This window comes from Mytilus trossulus, unplaced genomic scaffold (assembly GCF_036588685.1).
Source record: "Mytilus trossulus isolate FHL-02 unplaced genomic scaffold, PNRI_Mtr1.1.1.hap1 h1tg000024l__unscaffolded, whole genome shotgun sequence".
In the NCBI taxonomy this organism is placed as follows: Eukaryota; Metazoa; Mollusca; class Bivalvia; order Mytilida; family Mytilidae; genus Mytilus; species Mytilus trossulus.
The window spans coordinates 4,393,073-4,413,419 of record NW_026963290.1 but is presented as its reverse complement, the minus strand read 5'-3'; the positions used below and the strand labels follow the sequence as shown (position 1 = coordinate 4,413,419).

Here is a 20,347-nt window from a genome sequence, read left to right as displayed (position 1 = left end):
ATAAAAAGAAATAAATCTACAAAGAACAAATAGGACGAACATGAATCAACGACAACCACTGAACAAAAGGTGTCTGACTTGCTTTTTATTCGTTTTCAATCAATTAGTCTTTTAATTCGATGATATTGTGTTTGAAATTTTCTTAAGTACAATGTCTTCGGGGGAAGGTTTTACCGTTTTGTGTCTTTGATTCTTTGTAAAATATGTATTCTTACACCATTATTATTTCTAAGAAATGTATAATTTCCCTGTATTTTTAAGTGATTAATTGACATGAACTTTATGCTTTATGTTCGTAGATAAAGAAAATATCCATGACTACACTTGATAAATTATATTGATCAATTAATGTACAAATTCCGTACTCAGTTTGAAGGTTTTATGATTTTCAATCATTTAATATATCATATTCTGGTTTCTTTTTAGTTCGGGAATAAAATTCCTTTAGCGATATGTAAAAACCTAATTCAAAAATTAATATCAATACAATTCAATAATTTCTATAGATTAAAAACTGCACATTGCCCCACACGTCTAAGATCTCGATAACCTTTTATCAATGTAACACTTGATTTTGTAGATAACAGAACATTTTTATTTATGAATTAATATTTTTTTAATTATCTTTGTTCGAACGAACTTTTTCTATGAATTTATAAAAAGTCTCATTTTGGTAATAATCCAAAAAATAGAAATTTACCCAAATCGATGGTAACTATAAGACCTATTGGTGATCTTCTATTGTTGTTTTTTCTATGGTCGGGTTGTGTCTCTTTGATACATTCCACATTTCTATTCTCAATTTTAACTTGAACAGATTTACTACACTCAAACACATCGAACGAATGAAAAAAAACAAACATCGAACGAATCGAAAAGTCATATTATTGAATTTGTATAGGCATTTGCTTATGTCGAAACAAAAACGTGATACATGAATTTTAGAAGTAGAATGTTTTTCAGAAAATGTAATTGTATGTATTTCCTTGAGACTATTAAATATAGACATACATTTTGACTTCACAAATCTGTTTTAATCATTTCCAACGTTCACTTTCTGAATACTAACCTCTTATAGTACTTAAACTGCTACTTAATTTGTCAATTTTGTAATATGAATATTCCAGGTCATGAAATTTTAATTAATATTTCGTTCGTGTTGTATCTTTAAAGAATCAGTAAACTTTGATAAAGTGTCTTTCAACAGACTTTTAAAGACAAGAAATAAAATACCAGGAATAATTGATAAATAATGAAAAGTCTTCACCCGAAAATAAGCAACAAGCGTTTATTTGCCATTGAATACACTCTTTAACACAGAAAAAAGACGTGGAAAGTTTTTGTTCTTATTCTCAAACTTAAAGCGTACGTCTTATCAGTAAAGACGAAACAGTTTTGAGAATGTGATTATCATGTGATGCAGTTCTTAGAAATATGTGGTTTCCCTTTTGAACATCGGTAACAGCCACGGTCGATGATGAGGATTCTTTTACTGTATTGGAACTGCCATATCTATTGTTGGTTGTGACAGAACTAGCAGCAGTCATCAAAGTACCGACAACTCTATCTTCAACCATGAGTTCTGTTCTTGCGGTCTCGTTAGTGCCAATTGTCCAGAAAACCATGACTTGTCCAGAGAAAGGTGCGATGTATATTCCATCATTCGGATTATAATGATTTCCGGGGTTTATCTGCTGTCTGTCAAAAATAACAGTCACCTCATTGCTGACATCTTTCATACTCTCTGACAATGTAACGTAAAGCACATCTTGGTCTTTTGTAACGTAATCGCCTGTAAGGAAAATTCATTATTTAGAAATGTTATACAAATTTATTTTATATATCCATAGCTTGAGTAGTGTTTATGACATTTATTCAAAAGTAAAATATAAAAAAATTCTGAATTTCAAGGAAAGTTTAAAACGAAAAGAACATAAGCAAATGGTTAAAGCTCAAACACATCAATTGAATCTTTCCAGCCCAACCTCCCTTTTGTTTTGCAATATTACATTTAACATTAAAATGACAAAATGCCATGAAAGGACTATAAAACAAATAAATACAAGAACATACATGACAGACAAACACACAAATGCACAATACAATAGAGCATTATGACAAGTTAAAAGTTAATACATAAGACTCATCAGGGACGCTCAGGTCAAATTAGCAAAGAAAGCTAAACAAAGATGAAAGCATTGATGAGCAAAAATAGGGTAATCTGTCTGGGATTTTCTTAGTATTTACAACAATTCATACCTTTGCAAACAGTAAATTCATAAAAATGACTTTATAATTAATGTACATGTTAACACCGTAATTGATACAAAGGACGGACAAAGTGATAGGTACACTAATCCATTAGTGGGTTTTGGTATAGCTAACCGTAAATTGTCCAGATGCGTTCTATACTGGAACAAGTATACACATTTACATGATTAAGCTCTTAAAGATTAACTTTACTTTAATACACCTGCATTGTATATTGTTTTACTTATAATCAAGTTAACAGCAGAAATATATTATTACTTTTTGATTTTTTGTATTTTAGGTAATACACTTAGAGTATAAGGTTTTGAAATTCGTAAATAACACATGCCGAACAAAACTAAATGCTTAGTTTCACTTTTTTTCATACTTACTTAAATTTTTCAATTTAGTTTTTAAATCTTCAACTTGTTTGACAAGATCTTCAATGGCTTCTGCATCATTTCCACTGTCTTCTAAATAAAATTCAGTGGCTTCTTTATCATTTCCACTGGCTTCTGTATCATTTCCAGTGGCTTTACAATCAGTCAACAAAACAACGCAGACAATAATAATGGCAATCTGAAACATACTGCTCGTTAGAACGTTCAAGTTGTAATGCTCATCAACAAAAATAATCGAAGAACTATATAAGTCGTGTTTATTTTTTTTCTCTAGGGAGAATGGAAACAACCTTTGGAATGTTTCCGTTCAATTGTTATTGTTCAACAAAGTTCTTTTTTCCGATATTGTTTTTAATCTTTGGTCATGGGAAATTATCAGAAAACATGATACACTTAATACAGTTAAACAAATTAACAAGTGAAAATTGGTCTTGATAAAATCCATAAACCTGCAAAACACCTGATCCAGAAACAAATGGTCCATTAAAGTTTATTTAGCTTAAAAAAGATGCGAAGAATACTTTAACAGGATGTTTAAATTTTTGAGGTAGATATATTCGAAAAACATTTATTCTGCTTTAAGACCTTATTTTAGGTTATAGATGTCGTTTGGTCAAAAAGCTTGTTTTAGTGGTAGGCATTAGCTCAATCTGTATCTTAAATTGCCATATCTTTTTTCTGCAGTTATCAGCATTTAATTCTTTTATTCTTATATGGAAAAAAGGTACTCTAGATGCATACTTTACGTAAGTGCCAGGTGACATAAAACGCATTGGTAATGGGTGATGGTACAAACTGGATTATGTCTTTTTTTATTAGATTAAATCTCAATACAAAAACCACTTTATTTTCAATATACATGCAGGCCAAATACAGCAGTGGTTCTTTTCAGAAAATAAATCGATCGTATGGTACACTGAAATATGATGATTTCAAGAACTATTTATAGTACGATGTTTTGTTGAATTGATTGTAAAACACGAATAAAGTAACAATATAGCACTTGTATTCTCCCCTCCCTAGAATAAGACATACGACGTAGTAATTACATTATTTTCATATATTTGCTACCAAAGAAATCAACTTTTTGATATCATAATCTTGTCATGATGACTTATCGCACATGAAACTGACTCTTGAAAAACTTCGAATTTCCTGAAATTCAACTTTTCTCATCAAGGAATAGATATTTCGGAATTTTGGATCCTTTGTGCTCTTCAACTTCATACTTTTCCCACCTTTTTATTTGACGGTTACTTTCGATTTTTTTTAAAGACGAAACGCGTGTGTCTGACGTAAATAAGTGTGATATATAGGTTGATATAAAAAAGAGATGAGGTATGCTTGCAAATGAGAAAACTCTTCAATAGAAACCAAATGGCACAGCAATTAATGATGGATTTATTTACGTTATGTGTTATTGTTTTACAGTTTAAATTTATCTGAGGATACTTAATAGTTGATAACGTTATAAACACATCATCTGTATGCGCATACGTTTGTCATATTGGAACATCAAATATGCATCAGTTTTCCTCCGTGCCCTTTCTGTTCTATTCTACTTGACTTCCTTCAATGATTTGGAGAAGATATTTTACATTTTGCAGAATATTCTTGATGAAATAGTATTCACAATTGAGATTATGAGAAGGACATGTTTGTTTTAAATAAAACTGGCACACTAATGATTGAAGATATTCTAAAATGCATCTTATAAAACCTCTCCAGAAAACTGTCTAGTTCTCTTCAATTAGGTTTTACAGATCTTATAGGTGTCTCAACCTCCGATATTTTGCCATGACAACCAACGAATTATCAATTGATAAGAATAAAGGCATAAACACATATATTCAGTCATAATGATAAAAAGAAAGAAAATGTTTTTCTTAAATTATTTCCAATAAGACATCGGAAACAAAATAGAAATACAAAAATGAGACAAAGTAGAGAACCCTCACGACACTGACATATTAATTTTGTTAATATGTCTGTTATATTTAAAAAAAATAAGATAAAAAAATAGAGACACTGATGGGAATTTCATAAGGTAACAATGTATAATGTAACATACAGTTATGTCTCTTTGATAGGTTAAATTTATAATGACTGTGTACAAAGTTATACAGGAAAGATCGAGCCTAATACAAATGGAACACACGTATTGCGTGCACAATAATAGCGTTACCAATGCTGATGCATATCTAACCAAAACAGTTAACACTGAAATAAACAATTATTGATACAGTCATTATCTTCAAATATTCACTTTATGTTTCATGACAATTGGCTACTCGAGGTATACATGAATATAGCCAGATTTTTATTTACATTGTTTGTTGTACAATCTTCTGCAACCTTTTAACTAATTAAGGCCTCTTGCAGTTTTATTTAGATGCCAATAATGAGTTTAAATATAGGCGAAGAGCATTTGGCGTACAAAATCACAAGCTTGGCTTACTGATGATGACCTAGAAAATATAAACTTTCCTATATTGAACTTTATGAAATTTTGGTAAACAATGCTCTCCAACTGTGTGATTAATAGGCATTCTGACGACTTCATTCCAACTAATGAGCCTAGACGAAAAGAAAATGGGGTAACGAATTCCTAATTTCTGCAATAACCAATTCGGTACTGTTACTGGCTGACATTTAGTCCACGTGGTTATGTCAATACAGAAGCTTTCTGGAAATTTGATGGTTTTTTTTTACATTTTCATTTTATCAACTTTATCATTGCAAATTGTAGCCACTGTGTACCATATTAGAAAACAGATTCAATTTTTTAACCAATTTGAATATACGATTCCCTGCTTAGCTTATATCATTCGAAAATCGTTGATATTAACCAGTTTGAATTTCAAAATTTCAATGTCAATAATGGATTTTGACGTGATGTATTCTTTAGAGAGAGTTTTTCTATCTATCTCGAATGGCTAAAAAAAAAAAGGAAATACAACGTCCAAATTTTTTAATAATAAGCCTTCAATGAATCCACAAGCCTTTTATAAGAAAGGGAATATCAATGTTAACTTGTAATTGAGAATGCGTGTGTATATATGATTCTTTCCAAATATGCTCGAGTTAAAATCTTTGCAAGGTTCAATTAATACAATTCTTCAAAATCATAAAAACTAAAAATTGAAAATGTCAACAATGAAGAATGAAGTAATATTTTTAAATTAATTATCTATTTTTTTATACATGTAAAAACAATCCATGCTAAACTAAAAATTAAGCTATTATTAATAATTTGATGACAGTCAATAATATCCATTAATAAGTTGGTTTTTTTTACAATGCAAGTGTAACGATGAGATTTAAACGTTGTTTGGGTCTAGCTGTTAACATAACGTTGGTGTATGCAAAGTATTATAGTATTAAGGTGTAAATTCCATTTATAACGGTTGCTCAGATATTGTTATTTGTTAAGATTTAGTATTAAACTACACGCTAAAGTCACCTGATCATTTAATATAGATGATGACAGATATATGATTTATATAAAAATGAAATATTGAAACTGATTAATAAGACATTTATCATAAGGTTGATACTCCAAATTTTATATCTTAATTGACATGATGAGACCCCCTGGTAATACATATGATCATATTTGTCTTACTGTGTATCTCATTTAGGTAAAATGAACAGTTTATTAATCCCTTTGTAAATTTTTGTTTCCGATTAAAATTGAATGTTAAAATGAAACAGGTCTTACCGACTTTTATTAGATTGTGAAAGTGATTTTTTACCCCATCAATGTGGTACCGCATACAAAGTCATGATCTACAAATATATGATTTAAAAGTGTTTCCTATTCACGAATTGAACTTACTATCAGGGTATGTTCTAACATGAGCAACATAACAGGTGCCTCATTCGGAGATAGATTTACCGACCCTTTCAAAGCACCTGATATCATCCCTAGATTTTGGTGGGATTCGTGTTGTTGAGTATACTAAAAAAATTTCCTTCGTCTGTCTGTTTGTGTTTTTCTTTTTTATCCATGGTATTGTCAATTTATTTTCTATTTATGGGTCTGGATGTCCCTCTGGTATCTCTTGCCCCTCTGTTGACATCCAGTTTACAAGACAACATGAGAAGCTGATATCAACATGCAGATGTGTGATCAGAATTTGTTAATGTCAAATATCACATCAATAGAAGGACTAAAGGCATAGGTTAATGGGTATAATTATTTGAAACCTGTCTTGTACATGCACGACACCTTGACGAATATTTAAAGATTGCACAGAAAGGGATATCCCCATAACCGGACAACTTATTATGTTTCTAAACCAACAAATTGTGACCTTACTTAAAAATGGTCAATGGTTAAGCTGCAAATGTCAGTTTTTCAAAATAGTTTGTAACCGATCGGGGATCAAATATATGACCTCCAGCGCTCAAGGTGAACGAAAACGCTATCACGATTACATCCAATGAAATTGAATAAACATAAAGCCTAATTTAATATTGGAATCTTTGAGATTTTTGGAAAATGAATAAAACCATCTTACTCAACACGTATCTGGTGTTTTAAAGATTGAAGAAAGTGGACACAGGAATTATCTTCAAAAGGAAAATTAAACATTCAGGCAGTTCAAAATGCGATTGGACGCACTCCATCTTTCGACTTCATTTTGGTTTCAATAGACATCTTCATTCAAACTAAACTTATGTGATATCATGTTTACATTGTGTCAAAGCAAACCTAATATCAAAAGATATAGGAAGATGTGATATAAGTGCCAATGAGACAACTCTCCATCTAAGTAACAATTTATAAATGTAAACCATTATAGGTCTAGGTACGGTCTTCTACACAAAGCCTTGACTCAAACCGAACAGCGAGCTATAAAGGGCCCTAAAAAATAGTATTTCTTGTAATTTATATAAAAAAATGTGTTTTTAATTTGTTATTATGAATACAAAAAATATGTATGCTCTCCTATAACGGAAAACCCTACATGCGGTTTCATTTCTAATAAAAGGAAAGTGAAATAAAATATGCACTCCTAGGTTTTATTGGACCAAACATCAATTATCTTTTATCTCAAAAGTATATCCTTTGGATCTTTATTAATAAACATTTATCAGGTTGTTTATGAAATTCAAGTACTTAAAGTTTTCATTTAAAATAAACTATAATGTTGATATAAACTTATATAAAAACAGAATTTCTTTAGTTCGGACATACATATGCCTTTAATGTATACTTGAGTTTTTTATTTGAACATGCTATAACTTTTTGGTGCAACAGAACTATGTCTTTTTCAATTTGCAGACGCACACATTTTAGCCCCCGTCGTTATTTTACGACCTTTCGTAAATCAAAAAATTATATATAACTGTTTTATTTCACAAGGGGGTAAATCAATGAATTGTATTTGAAACAGATTAACCCTTTGTAAATGAGACCAAATCATTTAAATGTTTTATCATCCTAAGCTTTTCTCGAATAATTTCAGATCAGAAAAGCAAAGACGTCGTTATGAAACTGAACTATGTTAAGGCTTCATGTAATCAATCGTTAATTCATTTATAATATTAAATGATTTCAAGGTTTTAAAACTTGTACTTCATAACTTGTTAGTTGTGATTTACCTATTCCTTCTTCAATCACTAAAAGCCTAGCAGAAAAAAAGCATTGCCTCAATTTTTTTTAAACTTAAGATTAGACAAACTTTCTTGAATATAATCTTTCATACAGCCCTGCTTTACTAATGAATAACTAACCAACTGTTTGTTCACGATCCTTTCTTTAAAAACATGTGCTCAGTAGGGTGACCACAGTTTCAATCATTTCAAAAATGTTTGAAGACAAATTCTTTTACTGTAGTTATATTCCGGCCGGGAAAAAAATCGATTCTTTCATTGAAAGTAGTAAAAAAAAGCTAAGTAATATTATTTTATAGCAATACACCAATATTTGTGTTTAAATGCACTTATGGATTGGACCCCTTGTGAAATATATATCTATATATAAAAAAGAAATATATAACATTGACCATATCAGTTTAATGTCGTTAGTAGTTGTCCTTAATTTACTAATATGTATATGTTATCTTTTGTTCAGGCTGTATTTCAAATAATAAAGATGAGAAGAGGAATGCTGAATAGTATAATTCAAGGTCAGCAACGCTATAATTTATGTTAATTATGCTCCATATCAGGCATCATGTAATTTGTTGTCTTTATTTTAAATCCAAGGATTTGTGTCATTTAAAAAAATCCTATGTTGAGGGTAGTTTTGTCGAATTCCTACTAAGTTCATTGACAACTTTTGAGACTGATACATTACAAACTTAAGATTTAGTTAGTGATTTGACTATTGTGGCAGACGGGCATGCTTTGTTTTGTTTTCATTACGATTTCTGGCTCATACACGTATTTCATTCAATTAATCTTATTTTTGTATGAACACTTATCGTTGTACTTATTTAGTATAAAACAATACATAAAGAAGTTTTACTGTATATATGTTGGTATTGCTAACTGTTTCAATTATGACAGGGTTGGACAAATTCTTGTTCTTTTTTTCTTCTTATCTGTTTGAGTGTGATTATATTTTGTGCATAACAGTTGTCATGTAATTTGGGTAAACCATATGCAACATGTATAGTACAAGGTTTAACAAATACAGCAGCAAATAAACTCAGTTCATAAAATTTAATCAGTTTCCATTTAGTTGCCTTTCCAATGATTAACTAGCCATTTCAATAGATTTTTTTAATAAATGTAATAATGATTTTTATTGTTTTTTTAATCCAAATAATTTAATTATAATTGCTATATAGTTTATCTAGGATACACACAATATATCTTAATTCCTATTGAATACACTTAAGTGTAGATGCTGAAAAAAGTATACAAGTCGAATCAAATTGCACTTTTTTTTTTAAATATTTGGAAAGGTCACATAGTTTGTAATATTTATAAACTTTATCAAAATAAACATTTCTTTCAATTTATAAGACAATTGTTAGAACTATAAAGACGAGTTTGTGAGAATTTGATCGAAACGATGACCCACAGAAAAAGTATTTGTTTGATATATTAGGCCTGATTAACCAATATATCAAAGGTTTAAGGTCGGAATAATTTATCTTCTTTTATAGTTGTATCTTTGAAAGTAATTTGAACTATAATTTATCCAGCAACCCATGTACATATTTTGTTTAAATGTTCTCGTTGAAGGTGAATTCTGAGAAGCATTTTGGACGCACGAAAGTTATTGTGCTATTGTCATTTAATAGCATTTGTTCGTTATCACTGCTATTGTTTTTTTATAAGTCCCTTAGGGTTCCATCAGCTCATTTCAGTACTTTTGTACTTACATGATTGTTAGAAAAAAGTTTAACATGAATCGTTGCTATATTAAGGAAAATAATGGTCAAATATATTTCCAGACAATTTTTTAAATAGTTCATTACAAAGTTAAAACATAATCTAGTAATAGAAGTAAAAAGGATTTCATAGTTCACCTGATGACAAACAAGCACATTCAAAAGCCATAGTCGTTGTCCATGCATAATGCTATAAGAAGATGTGATATGAATGTCAATTAGACAGCTCTCCGTCAAACTCACAATTTTAAAGTAGACATATATGACCTATAATTGTTTATGTTTGTGTCATTTTGGTCTTTTGTGGATACTTGTCTCATTGGCAATCATACCACATATTCTTTTTTATATGTATAGGTCGAAGTACGGTCTTCAACATTATGGCCCTAAAATGACTAGTGTAAAACCATTCAAACAAGAAAACCAACGGCCTAATCTTTATAAATAAATAACAAGAAACATTTATTAGCCACATCAACAAGTATAGTTACTGTAATAATTAATCAAATACATTAAACACACACTCAACAGTTAAAAAAGGTTACATAGTATATTTATAATCTTTATCAAAATAAACATCAAAATCAATTTATAAGACAATCATACGAATGTTAAACACGAATTTGTGAAAAATTTATCAAGACGATGACACACAAATAAGGTATTTGTTTGATATCATAGGACTTATTTGACAATATATCACAGGGTTTAGGACACCAATACTTTATCATCATTTAATCATTTATACCGTTTAGCTGTATCTTTTTGAAAATCAACCCGTCATTGACCGATAAAGTAAATCATGTGATACCACATAAACCAAATATTAGACAATTCAGAAAAAACCAACATTACAAGTCAATGTTTAAAATATTGTATTTTGACTACATGTTTGAAATGTCTCGGCAAAACCGACCATACATTCCATCATGAAAGACCCCCTTTTTTCTTCAAAATATTCAAAAGAAAAGAGAAAAAGACGATAACACATTTATTTTACAACAAACATGGAGAAAAAAACTTCGTTTTATGTTTCGAATATTTTCTTATGCACTTCATCATAGTAGCCGAAAAAAGAAAACAAGGAAGAGAACAATCAAAGCTGTCTACATTCGTGGCGAAGGTTAATCCAAGAAAGCACGTCGGACGCATGCATTTATAATTGTTGTTTTTATCTTTTAAGACTGTTGGATTTATGTCCATACCGTTATATTATTTATTCCATAAAAATGCCTTCCCATTAGGGAGCTTTGATCATGTTGATTAACTTTGCCTTATAATAACGTTAACGTTATTACAATAAAAATGCAGTTGACAGAATAGACGTAACTTACAGTAAATTCAACAAACTATAAAATATCAGTAATGGTTGTATGATTACTAAAAGTATGTTTAGCTGTTTGAATGGTTTTTCACTTGTAATTTTAGGTGCCCTACATAGATTGATGTGTGGTGTGAGCCAAGGCTCCGTGTTGGAAACATTACTTTCACCTATAGTGGTTTACTTTTATAAATTGTGTCTTGGATGGAGAGTTGTCTCATTGGCACTCATACCACATCTTCTTATATCTATAAAAGAATGATTATGTTTGGCACTTTATTGCAACAACTCTATTGTAGGGTAATACAAATATAAGGAAATGAAACGAAAATGAAAATGATTGTTTGTAGGTAGTAGATATCAATCGAAAAACAAATATTTAAATATCATATCAATTTTGAATGTAATATGAAAAATTAAAAAGTTGAGAAAAGACATAAAGAATCAATTGAAGAGAACTCGTATATAATGATATCTAGTTTTAATACAAAAATTTCAACAAACGAACAGCCACGTCTTTAAAATTAAGTTAATTTTTAAATGTATCTATAAGGTGTGCTCCGATGTACTTGATAACTAGTCATACATCAACCAGTCCTCTATAGAGGCGACAGATACCATTCAAACTCACAATTATATAAGTCGACAATAATCCAACAACGCCATTGCTAAAAGACAAACAGTCTAACAAAATTAAACAGAACAAAGCTTAAATAGGAATCGTCATGGATAACCATATAAAGTTATGCTACTTGGCGATAAACGTCAGTATATAAAGGAAAAAACAGCTTTTTGATCTCATCACATTTCATGGAAGAATATCTTGCACCTACGTTATTTATATTACTGAGCAGGAATTTGTTTGTTAATTGTTTTCATTATGGCTACACGAAAACAAATCGTGACTATTTTTACTATTTTATGTGAAATTTGTAAAACGTGCAAATATAATATATTAACCCTTCTTTGAAGTACATTTGTATTATCTCTCACGATGTATCCCTTTTAAGTTTGTATGACCGAATTGTTTTCTGTCATGGATAAATCATAACATTACGAAATTCTCAAAATATTAATTTTAGGGTAAGTAAATAATGAAGAATCATGAACCATTCTTAGTATTGTGAATTTTTTCAACATCAATATGTTGTAAGAGTATTCTGTATTCATATCAACAAATCAATTCTGTTTGATTCAAGTTAAAATATCAGTTCGATATAATTTAATAACCATACATTTGATTGTAATTAACAAGTACTATCTTTGAGGATGTGTACTTTTTTTTTCGAAATAATTAGAAATATACTACATGATAGATGTAGATATGTTTCAGATATAAAAGAAAGTACCAATAGCTATGTGATAATTATTAGTAGCTTACTTGTTGTCATGAATAACAAACTTGAAACAGTTTAGTTTAAACATATTTATTTAGAGTGGATTGGGAAACAAGTTTTGCAACTTATATTAATCCCTTTCCACTTTGCGGGTGCGAGTGCTGCCTTGTAGCGGCATTAGCCTACTCTTTTTCGAAATCTACAAGGGTGTCTTTAACGTGCAAGAGATATGACTCTCTCTTAACACGGGCCAGCCATTTATCGTCCCCTTCCGACGGACTATCATCGTTTCCTTAAGACCATACTCGCCAATGGTGTCAAGAGTTTAGATCCATGAAGAAATAACATTGAATATAGGTATAAGGGGAGGGTTAAGATCTTAAAAAAAACATGTTTAACCCCGCCTGATGTATGCGCCTGTCCCAAGACAGGAGCCTCTGTTAGACTGATTTTTAATTTTAGTTTGTTTTATCTATTTCGAAGTTTAGTATGACATCAATTTTAACTGAATGAGTCCATACTTTTGTTAGAGGGGAGCTGAAGCATGCCTCAGGACGGGGGATCGTCGCAAAATATTGAAAACCCGTTTCGGCTGTTTTCTGCCCTTTGGTTGGGTTGTTGTCTCTTTGACACATCCCAATTTCCATTCTTACTTTCATTGTTTATAAAAAAAAGTTTAATGTAGCTACATATCTAAAAATGATAAGTGATAAATAATTCGTATAAGTTCTAAACAGAAGTCGCGTTAAATTAATACATGTAGGTATCTGTTTAATTTAATAACTTTGTTTTATAACAGGCCAGACACGTCATGCAATATCATGAATATGTATCATGTTGAGACTTAACATGAATTGAATTTCCCTCACTGTCAGGAACTTGTTTTTCTTTTGATCTTTTCTAAATGATATAACCAGTGATTTTCTTACTACTAACACTAAGATAATGATATCGTTATTATTCTGTTTGTAGGGAACAAGTTCTATGAAAGCTGACAGGAACTTTATAGTTATTGAATCTGAGTCAATTTGTACACAAATAACATTTTATCTATATTTGAAAAATAAATTTGAGATGAGAATACTACACGTGTTTGAAAAGAAAGAAAATTGAAGAAGATTAGTTTTTCATATCTATAGAGGGTGATGATTTAGTGACAAAACTTGAGACGCTTAGACAATAGAAAAGTATCGGTTTGTATGAAAACGTCGACAAATTCAACAGATAAACAACAATACTGATTAAACATAATTTTTAAACATCAATCGAACATTCAAAAGAATGTATTTGTTCAACTGTGTTATAAGTGTAACACAGGCTAACAAGTTACGTTTAAGTTTACTAATTTATGGGAATGTTAGGAAAAAAAACCACGTTCAACTGTAATTTTAAAACGTTTAAGTTTACTAATTTATGGGAATGTTAGGACAAAAACCACGTTCAACTGTAATTTTAAAACAAATGCTAGATAACTTTGCTGCATATTAATAACAGTACCTAAAGCTATATAGTCACCGTTGTTTTAGTATTCCACATAGTTTTATACATGCCACTATCCGACCAAGTACACATAATTTTTCGTTGTAGGTGAATTTTCAATATAGAAATTCTGTCTTGTCTTATATATAACATGTATAACGAACTGAAATGTTGTATTTGCGTAGACTGCAAATACAGATTTAATTAACACGGTATTTTTCCTATAAAAAATCGACTAATTTGTCGATTTTTTAAAATTTTAAGAAAATGTCGTCTTTCTTCTAAACTGTTTTCTCTTCCTGATGTTTACAGATTTTATTACATTGGGCTTATGTTCGTTCGAACTTTCTTTCTAGCTTTTCATTGCTTCAAATCAGTCAAATCTTTAGTAATTTTCCCTAAATTCTTTGATCTATGTTCAGATAGAGAAAATTGGCCTGTCTTTGAGAGGAATACAGCCAGTAAAAGAATAAATTAATGCTTATAACTTCCTTCTTTTCAAACAAACAAAACAATCTTTTAAGAAGTTAGGAATTTTAAACTTATTGTTTTGTATTTCGTTTAACTCAAAAGAGGGACGAAATATACACGAGGGACAGTCAAACTATACAGTCTCTTAAAATACCAACGATAACACATTACTATACCGAATGGATATTTGTAAACAAGCATTGACGTTTTCATTTTCTATAGGAAGATATAAATACTAAGCAACGATAATATATTGACATGGGTGTTTTTAGTTCAGTCTCAAAATATCTATCATTATATGTTGTTTATCATGAGTAAATATCTACCTGCGATGTAGCGTTATTCCATATTTTTGTTGAATTTCATGATGAAAGAGTAAGCAAGTTTATCCTATGGTACATATTAAAGCCATAAATTTTCCAAAATTAATAAAATAGTTGGGATGATGGGTGGTTTGTGGAAGGTTAATTTATTTTGGGCGATGAAAAGCCATTACTTTGTATAAAGTAATAAAGGTTGTTTTGAAATGATTTATGACCATGTTTTTAAGATTAAAATGTAATATACTTGCAAGTGCAATTTGTTTATGTATAACAGGTATACCGATAAGCATGCAATGTTAACAAAGCCTTTAAAAAAGAAAAAAAGAACCCTATAAAAATTAAAAAAGAATAGGTAAGCATCTATGTGAAATGCATATTTTTATGTGTTGAGAATTGAGTTATTTTTAAATTCTACACATTGCAATACGATGCTTTTCTGTCCATATTTGACCACAACCTCATTTTTTATAACCGATTGATAACTACTTGACCTTTTATTGTAATAACAATACTCATATAAAAGTAAAATGAAACAGCAATCAGGGTAGGTTTTTTTCCTACGTATTGATTGAAGTAAGATACTTCTGTTTTGGCTTTGAAGACTTAAAACACAAGGACATCTCTTGAAATGAAGTCAAATGGAAGAATATTAAAAAATGGACAAACCATAAACGTTCGCTCTTGCATTAATGGAATTAATTTGTTTTAAATCAAACTAAATATATCAAAAAGTATCAAATCCTTTGCTCAAATTATGGCAACTTAAGAATTTATTTGACCACCTAGACAGCTGAAGGATCTGACGTGTTGAACGTTTTAGAAGACAAATTATAGTGGACCACTGTTTGTTGTCATTCTATGTTTGTTTAATCCTGTAAAAGTCTCTTTTTCGTAATCTGATATTTAAACATGGTATTACTACAATTACTTATCCTGTTTGAAGTGTTTTCAAATACCTAAAATTGATATAAACATCTTGGTAACTGGATGGTCGTTAGAGATTTGTCGATTACTTACCAAAATGTTGGTAGAATCATTTATAATAATGATTTCTAACAAATAAATTCTATAAAAACCAGGTTTAATCCACCATTTTCTACATTTGAAAATGCCTGTACCAAGTCAGGAATATGTCAGTTCTTGTCCATTCGTTTTTGATGCGTTTTGTTATTTGATTTTGCCATGTGATTATGGACTTTCCGAATTGATTTTCCTCTAAGAACAGTATTTTTCTGATTTTACTTTTTTTCATTTATTTATAGTTTACAACTCCTTTTATCAAAGCCGATCTTAGCCAAATTCAGCAACTTGATGCAAGTCGTTTTGATTATATAATTTTTCTACTAACTTTTGCTTTACTGACTGTTACATATTTGAGTTTGAACTTTCCTGATGAAAGGAAATCCAGAAAGGCCGTACAGGCACATTGAATTAAAAAATGGCTATTTTCGTTTTCTATTTCACGGGAAAATAAGGATATGAACTGATTGGCTTTTTGGTTACAATGTAGAAGAAATCATTAACTTATACTTGCATTGACTATATAAATAAAGATAGTTTGCTAATAACCCTAAAAAACGACGAAAATGATTTAGAAAAAAGGGACGAAAGTTACAAGAGGGACAGTCAAACTCATAGATAGAAAATAAACTCACAACGCCATGGCTAAAATATGTTAAGACATACAGACAAATAATAATACACAATGCACAACATAGAAAACAAAAAACTAAGCAACTCGAACCCACCAAAAACAGGGGCTGATTTCAGGTGCTCCACGAAGGTAAACAGATACTGCTTTACATGTGGCAACCGGGTATTTTTGTTATAATTGTTTTTATACTGAATATATCAACTGTTTTTTTATATGTTAAATAGTCATTGAAGTTTCCAAAATTGCCACACCAAGAAGGAAAGATAAAAACCCGAGAATTTACATGATGTCATAAATCTACGTTATAACGTTGCAATAAGCAAATAATATTTATATTTATGTATACGGACGCTATTCTTTTCTTCTCTCAGACTCTCGTGATGTTTGTCAAGAAGGATTTTGTATGCATCAAGCTAATGAAAACAGGAAAGTTGTAGTCATACAATGAAACAATTTAACATTAGAATAAATTAAAATTTTACAATGGAATAGACTTCTGAATCCATTCTCTATCACAATAATTGTATATAACCCAATATATTGAGAATGTAAATACGTTTCAGTATATTGCATATGAAAAACCATGCATGATGCAGATAGAAAAAAAAAGAAAACTGTGTAAAAAATTATAATTCAAGCAATTCCATTGCATATTGCTTTTCCGCTAGATTATTTTACCCGATAAGTTTTCAACTAAAAACTTTTATAGGTCTTTATAATTATAAATTGGTCAACTGCTAGACTGGTGTGAAATATTATTGTTAAAATTTCTGTTTCTTGAAATTTAACTTTAACAATAATTTTCAATGAACTTGTAAGAAAAACCCAGAACTATATACTATTTGAAATACATTTTATCACCTTTGTGATGTGTAACAGCAATGCAAGGGACAAAATTACCTTTCAAATAGAGTATTAAAAATATTTTAAAAGTAAAAGCATTATTTAAACAATAACACGATACATTAAAGAGCGTTATGAGTCAAACGTACGTCATATTTAAATCAGCAAATATTAATACAAGGTGTGCAAAGGAATTGTCAACTACCTGTTAACCTAGGATTATTAAGTAAGTCTCAGAGAAGTTGACTTTAAAGCTAATACGTCAAAATGATTTATAAATTTATTAACAAGTTGCTGTTAAATTCAAGTACCTGCAAAGCATTTTCGTTTTACCGTCTCATGTGCAATCTTTTACTGTTTCATTTTTGATCCCCTGAAATCAAATGATTAACCATTTCATTTTATATATTAATCAAATTATTGCTTCTGTAAAAAGTAAAAACACAAAAATACTGAACTCCGAGGAAAATTCAAAAAGGAAAATCCAAAATCAAAAGGCAAAATCAAAAGTCCAAACACATCAAACGTATGGATAACAACTGTCATATTCCTGACTTGGTACAGGCATTTTCTAATGTAGAAAATGGTGGATTGAACCTGGTTTTATAGCTAGCTAAACCTCTCACTTGTATGACAGTCGCATCAAATTCCATTACATTGTCAACGATGTATGAACAAAACAAACATACTCAAAGAGTAAAAATGTCAAAAATAGGGGTACAGCAGTCAATATTGTGTTATCATCTCAATATCACTATAAAAACAACAAATGTAACGAAGAATCACAAAAAGGCATACATCAAATTTAACATACTCATTTTTGCTTTTCTTGTACCTCTTAATTTATGTATAATGAATTGTCTTACCGATCTGTCTTGAAACTATTATAAGTTCTGATTTCAGTGATTAATGAATTAGATGATATAGCACGGCCATTAGAAATTGTCCTTGAATTGGGTCGAAATGTCAATCACACCTCATCTCTAATTTAAAAATGAAAGATATTGATCTAACAAACAATGGCGAACGCATATTCAATTTTAACAGACTATTTGTTAGGCTTCGAGTATGTGTTTTTCAGCAGACAATCGGGATTCCTATCGCTAAACCTCTCATAAAAGTGAGAAGTTAATCTGGCTACAAAACAGGTTTAATCCACCACTTTCTACATAAGAAAATGTCAGTACGAAATCATGAATGTGACAGTTGTTATCCATTCGTTTGATGTGTTTATGCTTTGCCATTTGCTCTAGGGGTTTTCGTTTAAAAATGTCCTCGGAGTTCGGTATTTTTGTTATTTTACTTAATAGTACACCTACTAGTACTCGTATTTGCTGATTGTATCTTTATTTGCTAAAGACATAATTTATACATGTTTTATTAATAAGAAAAAAGAAAGGTAGCATTATCTTTTCTTTACCGTTCCATTATATTCGTGATTTCCTCTCACTGAATAATTAAATCATTGATGCATATATTGATCGCATATTACCAAGTGAACCTGAAATGAAAGAAACGTGTGCTTCAAGTTTTGACTCGCATATGACACTAGCAATGAGGGGTTAATTGGAAAGTAAGCTTACGGCAATCAAAATTATCACAAGTTTCCTATCGTGTACTTTCCAATACTTTGTTGCAAAATGAAAGTAGCTCATGTATATAGAACTTTATCTCAAAATATATACAAGTTTTAAACGCTTGTTCTTATATCATTATATCTACGATAAAGGATTGCTGCCTGCAAAGTCTCTTTTGGACCAATGGATTTAAACTTTTTTAAATCACAAACCTGATCATACTTGCGTCTATTACGTTAAACTGTTATATATATTCTGTCCTCTTTTAAGTACCTATTACCGAATTGGACTTAACACCAAATATTTACGTGTCACGAGCATGTCAATTAAGAAATAACTTCTTACACTTATTTGGGAACAGTTTTATTCGAATTCTCTGAGCTTAATATGTAGTCAATTTCTGTCGTGTTTGGGGGATGTTTTTGTTCATTTTGTACAAAATTATACAGCTGATATTGTTTTTGGAACAGAGTATAAGCCATATTTCATCATTCTACGTAATTTTTTCTCTGTATAATTATTTCTACTTTTGGATAGTCACTCTATGTTTGTAATGCTGACAAATGTCACTCATTATATTTTTGGTATTCACATATCGATCTCAAATACAGATAACTAGATCAATTATAATATATATTTTAAACTGAAAATAGGTGTTATGTCTTGAGTATATATAGATTAGAGATAGAAAATAATTAAAATAATTACATATTTTATCAATTCATTTCTCGAGAAAACAGGCCGAATATTTTATATAGGCATTCAAATAATATTTGATAAGGAATCAGTAAGCCATGTTGCAAATGTTTTACACAGATTCAAGCTACTAATTGACATAACTACCACTTGGTAAGTGCTGCTCCTAGTGAATTATAAGTCACTAAGGTATTTGAATTATAGATTCTATTGATGAAGTTTTAGATATTTATATAATACGTCTTTAACAAATGGTGGAATCCGTAAGACTAAGATGACATTTAACTACCTTTGCCATTTCGCTTCAACTTTGTTGATGTGATGCTTTCAAATGTTATTTTGTTTTCTACCTTAAAAAATGGAGTTGATTGAATATTAATATAAATTTAAAAAAAATCTCGGCCAATGCACAACAAATATAGTCATTTTGCGTGGAAAGCGTTGTTATATGTTTATTAATATTAATATGGAGTAAAACGCATGCGATATATAGAGTTACTTACAATGAACAATAATATTAAAACAACAAAATTGAAAATTTAAGAGTCAGTCAGACTTTATTCAGACTCGTTTGTTGTCTCTATTGCAAAATAAAGTTGAGGAGGCCTTCCCCGTTTGGCATCCACTACATGAAGCCCTGTTA

At 30.1% G+C, this 20,347-nt stretch overlaps 1 protein-coding gene across 1 annotated transcript; it reads right to left on the bottom strand.

Moving 5' to 3' along the window:
* Positions 1-1,358: 1,358 nt before the first annotated feature.
* Positions 1,359-2,838, bottom strand: LOC134699055 (uncharacterized). Its single transcript, XM_063560741.1, has 2 exons — positions 2,643-2,838; positions 1,359-1,792 (listed from the first exon to the last, which is right to left on the bottom strand). Exons 1-2 carry the CDS (start codon positions 2,836-2,838, stop codon positions 1,359-1,361), a joined length of 630 nt encoding a protein of 209 aa, XP_063416811.1.
* Positions 2,839-20,347: the final 17,509 nt, after the last annotated feature.